The 6731-nt window shown below is 32.9% G+C and overlaps 1 protein-coding gene across 2 annotated transcripts; it reads left to right on the forward strand.

The window, feature by feature from the left end:
- The first annotated feature begins 572 nt into the window (after nt 1–572).
- LOC127126139 (uncharacterized) lies at nt 573–6391 on the forward strand. Of its 2 annotated transcripts, none has more exons than XM_051055020.1 (7): nt 573–970; nt 1377–1458; nt 2045–2095; nt 2840–2940; nt 5395–5477; nt 5676–5848; nt 6035–6391. In XM_051055020.1, the coding sequence occupies exons 1-7, from the start codon at nt 771–773 to the stop codon at nt 6149–6151; spliced, it is 807 nt and encodes a 268-aa protein (XP_050910977.1). In that variant the 5' UTR covers nt 573–770; the 3' UTR covers nt 6152–6391. The 2 variants fall into 2 exon arrangements, with proteins under 2 accessions (XP_050910977.1, XP_050910967.1); XM_051055010.1 differs by having other exon boundaries at nt 590–970; nt 5395–5548; nt 5645–5848.
- Nucleotides 6392–6731: the final 340 nt, after the last annotated feature.

Here is a 6731-nt window from a genome sequence, read left to right on the forward strand (position 1 = left end):
AGAATATACACTTCCATATGTACGTCGATCACCGTGAGATGCACCCATTTAACGACATAGTCTTATACTCGAGATGATTGGCTTGCAGCTCACGTCAGACATTTTCTTATCTGACTGAGCGTGTCATATGGCAGTTCGACTACATGGAGTACATTCTCAGAGACCCTTATGTGTTTATTCCTCCCGCTATGACGCATATCGATATGTATGTTATACTTCATGATTATCTTAATGAATTAATTGTATTTTATTTTGACTTATTTTGACTTCATTATATACTTTAAATTCATTACTTTATATATGTCATTTTCTAATTCATCATCATATATATATATATATATATATATATATATATATATATATATATATATATATATATATATATATATATATATATATATATATATATATATATATATATATATATATATATATATATATATATATATATTGAATTTAGCTGAGACCACCAAAACAAACTTAAAATTTACTTGTATCTTTAAATTGTATTTGATGTGAATATGGAGATGTATTACCGAAATAATCAACCAAAAAAAAAGTTGTCTCCTATAGAGATGAATGGTGTAAATTGAATTATTCTTCATCTTCTAATTAAATTTTACAAAATATATTTTTTTAACCAAAGACAAAGGTGCGCGTATGCATATCCGAAATGCGTGTAAAATTTTAGATTTTTATAGGTTCTTTTCTACAGCGGAATAGAATTTCACCTATAATTTTATGAAATTGATTGAGAAAAACAAAGAGCTATGATGAAACTGTTTGATGCACATTGCCATCTTCAGGATTCAAGAATCTTAAGCAAGACACCACAACTGATAAAGGCAGCACAAGACAGCGGCGTCGTCAATTTTGCCGTTAACGGAGTTTGCGAACAGGATTGGCTTTCCGTCAAGCAATTGTCCATCACTCATCCTTCTGTTCTTCCTTCCTTTGGCCTTCATCCCTGGTTAGTGTGACTGCGAGGATATTAGACCAAACGAAAATTAGAGAAAGTTAGTTAGTTATTTTTGTTGTAGTTAGACAAGTTAATGTATGTTTAGTTTCACATAATTGATTATGGAGGTGTAGAGTTGATTTTGAGTATTGAGGAGAATTGATTACGATATGTTTAATTGCTTTCGAGTAGAATCCATTATATGTTTGGTTGCTTTCGAGTAGAATCGATTATGGTTTCCGAAATTGATTTTAGAAATTGATTCTGGCCGAAAGTTAGTTGAAGGTAAAGTGATTTATATTTGAATAAATTCTTACAAAAGTGAGTTCAAGAGTAAATTTCAGTGTAAACACCACTAGTAATTTAAGAAAATAGAAGTGATTGAATGTAACCGTATGTGTTCTCGTGTAATTTTCAGGTATGTTACAGAGAGGAGCCCCAATTGGTTTAATAAATTGAAAGAATATTTTGATTCTACACCCTCGGCTGCAGTTGGAGAGGTATTTTTATTCCATGGATAAAATGTTGGTCATGTTCTTCTCATCTGTTTGCACCGTTCGACAACTATAATATCTTGCATGTATAAATTCTTCAGTTAAATTTAAAACTGTCGGGATGTGCTATTAACAGTTGCGTTTCCTATCATTATTAGTTGAGATTATCACTTGCTTTATACTCGAAAGTGAATTGAATTGTTCGCTCTAGAGAAGTCTAATCGTGATTTTTGTATGTCTGAATTGTATATGGTTCTGTTCGTAGGTGCATGTGCATCGAATGAATGAATTGAAAAATAATACACCCTCCTCCTTTGTTTTTCTTCCCTTGTTAGTTTTGTGATTTTCATGTAATAAGCTAGTAAAGACAGTTACCGTGTAAAAGACTTGATTTTACAATATCATAAAAAATTTCTTTCCAAGCTTGATTGTGGAATTTCATTGTGATTGGCGTTTTCTTTGTATTGACTTTGTAAACCATCAAATTTCAAAGGTACCTGAAAACTCGAATCACAAACAAGACACTGTTTAAATTGCAGACGAACAAGACTTTGTGATTGTGATTGTTGAGTTGTCTTTTTGTCTTCTACAGATTGGCTTGGACAAAGGATCACACGGAAAGAAGATTGATTTTTCTGAGCAGGTATTAGCTCCCCTTTTATTTTTGGCTAATTTTGTTTGATAATTTTGAAACTCTAATAACTTCACCTAAAGCAATAAATAGATGCACTTTTTTCTTGTTATTGTTTATATGCATTCTACAGTAATCTGAGTATGTATGAAGATTTCAAGAGAAAATGGGAGCAACCTGAGTCTTTCTAAAGAGTGAATTACAATTCTTATGTGAGTTAGCAATAGATAAGATGTCTATAAATAGACCTAACAGACGCTTAATTGCAATTCGGTTGGACCGGGCCCACCTGTTATAACAGATAACTTACAGAGTCAGTTATACCTGTCAGAGTAGGTAGTTATTGAATACAGTGAGTTAAAATCACAACAAATAGAAACTGTTCACGACATTATAATTCACACTCTAACAATAATTTTCTTTTGAAACATTATTTAAGCCTAAGATGATTTTGGTGTCGTTTTAGCAGTAATTGTTCGCGTATGGGGAAACAGATGTGCTGTATGTATATGAAGTTGAGCACTATTTCTACTTAAGTAAGTTGAATTGAGTTAACTTTAAAATGATCTTTGATGTTAATGCCCTTGCATTCGCTAAATAACAAAATTCCAAACAGAATCTGTAGCGGTGATAGGACAAATGTCATGGAAATTTTTTAAACTTGCTGGTATTGGTTTTGAGAGTGAAGACGGTGCTTTCTTGCTGAAGAATGTTAGCTGAATTTTTGGTTTCTAATAAATTAAGATATCTATGCAGGTTGAAGTATTAAGGCAGCAGCTTGAACTTGCTAAAGAGTTAAACAAGCCAGCATCTGTACACTGTGTTCGCGCTTACGGTGACCTTCTTGAGTTAATGAAGTATGCATATCTGTTCTTTCTTTTGTTAGGATTTAAAATATTGCTTGAGAACAATGATGATGAAAGGTCATATTTTCAAATTGCAAACTGCATTGTTGTCAAAATTGAGTTTCATGTCGGAAAAGAAAGGATGGGGGAGGTGTAGGATCATAACACGAACGATAAGATCTTGCCAAAATGATTATATTTGCATTGAAAACAAACTAGATAACAAATATAAATCACATATAAGACTTAATAAAACTTAAATTGAAAATTCATAAGATCTTATACAACTCATAAGCCACTTAAGTTTTTGATAACAGATAAAACCAAAACATAAAAGAAAATAGTCTAGCTCTAGACATCTAGAAAATCATTAAGCTAAGGTCATAATAGTCATCCTTCATATTATCTTCATCTCCGTCATTTTTCACGCCAGCTCCAACTTCATCAAGTTCATAACATGAATTACGCATTTTGAAATTATTTACAGGTACTGCCCCATTACCAGTCTTTGCAAACTCATTGGAATTCTATTTCTTCGACGTTAACATTCTTATCAATGCCCTTTTGTTCTCGTTTAGGAAACCCAAAGTCAAGTAAGGATCTGAACATTAGTTCTAAATCTGTTTCCATCATTACCCCTCAAGATGGACCATAGAGTTCAAGATAGGAAATGATTGGTTCTCGAAGAGCTTTGGTGAGCAAATTTGCCAATTGATCATTTGAATTAACAGACAAGGTGTTGGTTTCTCCCAGAACAGTCTACTCATGATTAAATGACAGCCAACACTAATATCATTGGTTCGCTCATGGAAGACTGGGTTGGAGGCAATGTGGAGAGAAGTTCTAGTCATAGTTCAAACCTTGCAAAACTTAACTTTTAATGTAAGAAATAAGTAGCAGAAGATCTATATAGTGGATGAGTTAGGGTAGAGAGAAGAAAGAACATCCATAAGACTACTAAATCCCAAAACTCTAGACAGTAATCGATTAATAAGATATGCTGCTGTGAGAACAACCTCTCCCCAAAATAGTTTTGGAACATTCTTCTGTAACAACAGTGGCCGAGTTTGGTCTAACATATGCCAATTTTGTGTTTGTAATACCATTTTGTTGTGGTGCTTTGACACAAGAAGACTCATCGACAATTACTTCTTTTTGACAAAATGAAGTAATGACGTGGTTGAAGTACTCCTTGCCCTTATCTGACCTAAATCTTTTGATGCTTACACCAAACAGATTTTTTGATAATTGAGAAGAAATTTGGGAAGACAGTCTCACTTAGGAGCTTTGATACCATGTGAACAGTTGAAAGACAATTTTTTTGAATGTGCTTGAGTTGCTTAGCACCCAGCAGCATTCTTGCCTAATTTACATACGTAGAAATTACAAGGATCATTAATGACAGAAGCAATTAAAATGGAAGCAATTAAGCTAGCACTACTTTCTAAGATACATTGAACTTGTTCTACTTGCTACACATTTGATCTAATCAACTTTGAAAGTGGAACATTAAAGAGGTATAGGGAAGTGAAATATTGATAAGCTTTTTCTCCTCACAATATCCTATCTTTTCTTGCTAGCCACCATTTAAGCCTCAATTATGTCCTCCAAATGTTTGGTCACTCTAGTCATGGTGTAATGATAACTTCGCATGCCACAAAACTTCGTCTTTTCAAATTGGTTTTTACTTGGTGTTTATTATGATTAAACACATAATTTTAGGGTTTGTTTGGATGTTGGGAGGGGAATGGAGAGGAAGGGGTTGAGATTAAAGGGAGCAGAAAATGGAAGCCTCACCTTGCATGGAGATTTATTTTTCTTAAAAGGGCTAAAATCCCTATTTGATGGAACTCAAAAAATGAATTGGAGGACTATTTGAGGAGTTTGGATTTTGGAAGGCTTTGAAAATTTTCCCAAATCATTTCCCTCCAAAAAAACTCCCAAATACGGTTTGGGAGTCGTTTCCCTTCCACTGCTTTCCTCTCCTATTTCTCAAACAAAGCCTTATAGAAACTAGTGAGAATGTTGTTCCATTGTTGAGAAAGGTCTACATAGTATGAATGTTGTCTAAAACCATTCAACATACACAACAATCGCCTCCAAGTCTATCATATTAAGAGGATATCTAACAACTACGTAACTGTTCTGTGCATAATTAGATATATTACTGCCACATTGCCTGGTTTTACATCCTAAGCCTCCTTTCAGATTGGAACGTCGAGTCCAATCAAAAAGAAAGATATGCTTTTCCATTTAGAAGTCTGTATTTTGTGGATTGTTACCATAATAAGAAGGAAAGCATTCTGAAGAAATTGAAAAGCTGTTCAGACCTGTGTACATCCCTGAATCTGACAATTTTTTCTCTGCCCATAATCTTTTTTTTCTTCTTGTTGTTAATATGGTAATTGGTAGTTACTTAGTGATTATTACGAAGTAGCATCCTTAAAAGATTTCAAAATGTTCCAGGTCTATGGGACCTTTTCCCGCCGGTGTCATCCTTCATTCTTACCTAGGTTCTGCTGAGATGGTTCCTGAATTTTCAAAGCTCGGTGCTTATTTTTCCTTCTCTGGCTTTCTTATGTCACTAAAACACAATAAAGCAAAGAAAATGCTGAAGATGGTGATTTTTGTCACTTCTGTTGTATGATTGATGTTCAATGTAGTTTAACATTATAAATGTCAAAACAATTACATTCTTGTATTCTATTCTATTTAGGTCTCTTCTGATAGGATCTTGTTGGAGACAGATGCACCCGACGCGCTACCAAAGTCGAACATAAATTCTCTTTTCTTTGTTGAAGGAGATACTTCTCTTGCCGAAAGAACAACTTCATCCTCCACTTCTGATTCGTCTCAAGCTGTAACAGATGCTTCGATGTTGCCGAAGGAAACACTCAATCATCCTGCTAACATTCATAACGTAAGTTGCTCAAGTATTTGCCTTTATTGTAACATTGAAGCTTTCAGAACCTACTTATCAGTTGTTTCTAGTTTCAAAATCCTCCTCAGTGTTCTTAAAACCGGACCTAACTGGTGAACCGAGAACCGGTAAATTTTCCAGTTGGTTTGCAATATGTTACATTTTCTATTTCATTTTTACATACAGGTTCTTGATTATGTTGCATCTATGCTAGAAATTACAAAAGAGGAACTAGCTGAATTAAGTTACCAGAACGCAGTTCGCATATTCTCCTATGAAGGATCAAAACTACTTCAAAAGTAAACAAATTACAGGTTCTTGTCAGATAAATTCTTAGCTTAATTAGGCAAGTTTATTTTGTAAGATAAGTCCCAACCAGAATTTAAATAAAGATATAAACAGAAAGATTGTAACAACAACAGTTTGATTAGGTGTGTGGTATATCTCATAGATTTGTTCCTCTCTCAAATTTAATTCTCTCAAATTTAATTACACTCAATTTTCCAAGTTAAATAAAAGATTAAATATATTATAATTTCTCTATTTTGCATCATTCTCTGTTTTGGTGTCTCCATTTTGTGGATAAATTTTGATAATGTGCCAAATGAGAGATGCTTGATTATGTGATGGATTTTATTTATTTATTTATATATCCCTCCAACTATAAAGTAAGAGGAAATAGAAATGTTTGAGATAATTTTTTTTTCTATAAAAAAATATTTTTTTTTAATTTAGGGAAATTAAAAAATGATTTTAGAGGAGAATTTTAGATGACTTAATTGATATTTTAGATAACCTTCTTGTAAAAAATAAATTTTTTGAATAATAACTATTGTCTTATAATTTTCTATAAAATCACTTTTAAATAAGATGAAATGTTTTT

Source organism: Lathyrus oleraceus, chromosome 1 (genome assembly GCF_024323335.1).
Source record: "Lathyrus oleraceus cultivar Zhongwan6 chromosome 1, CAAS_Psat_ZW6_1.0, whole genome shotgun sequence".
Lineage (NCBI taxonomy): Eukaryota > Viridiplantae > Streptophyta > Magnoliopsida > Fabales > Fabaceae > Lathyrus > Lathyrus oleraceus.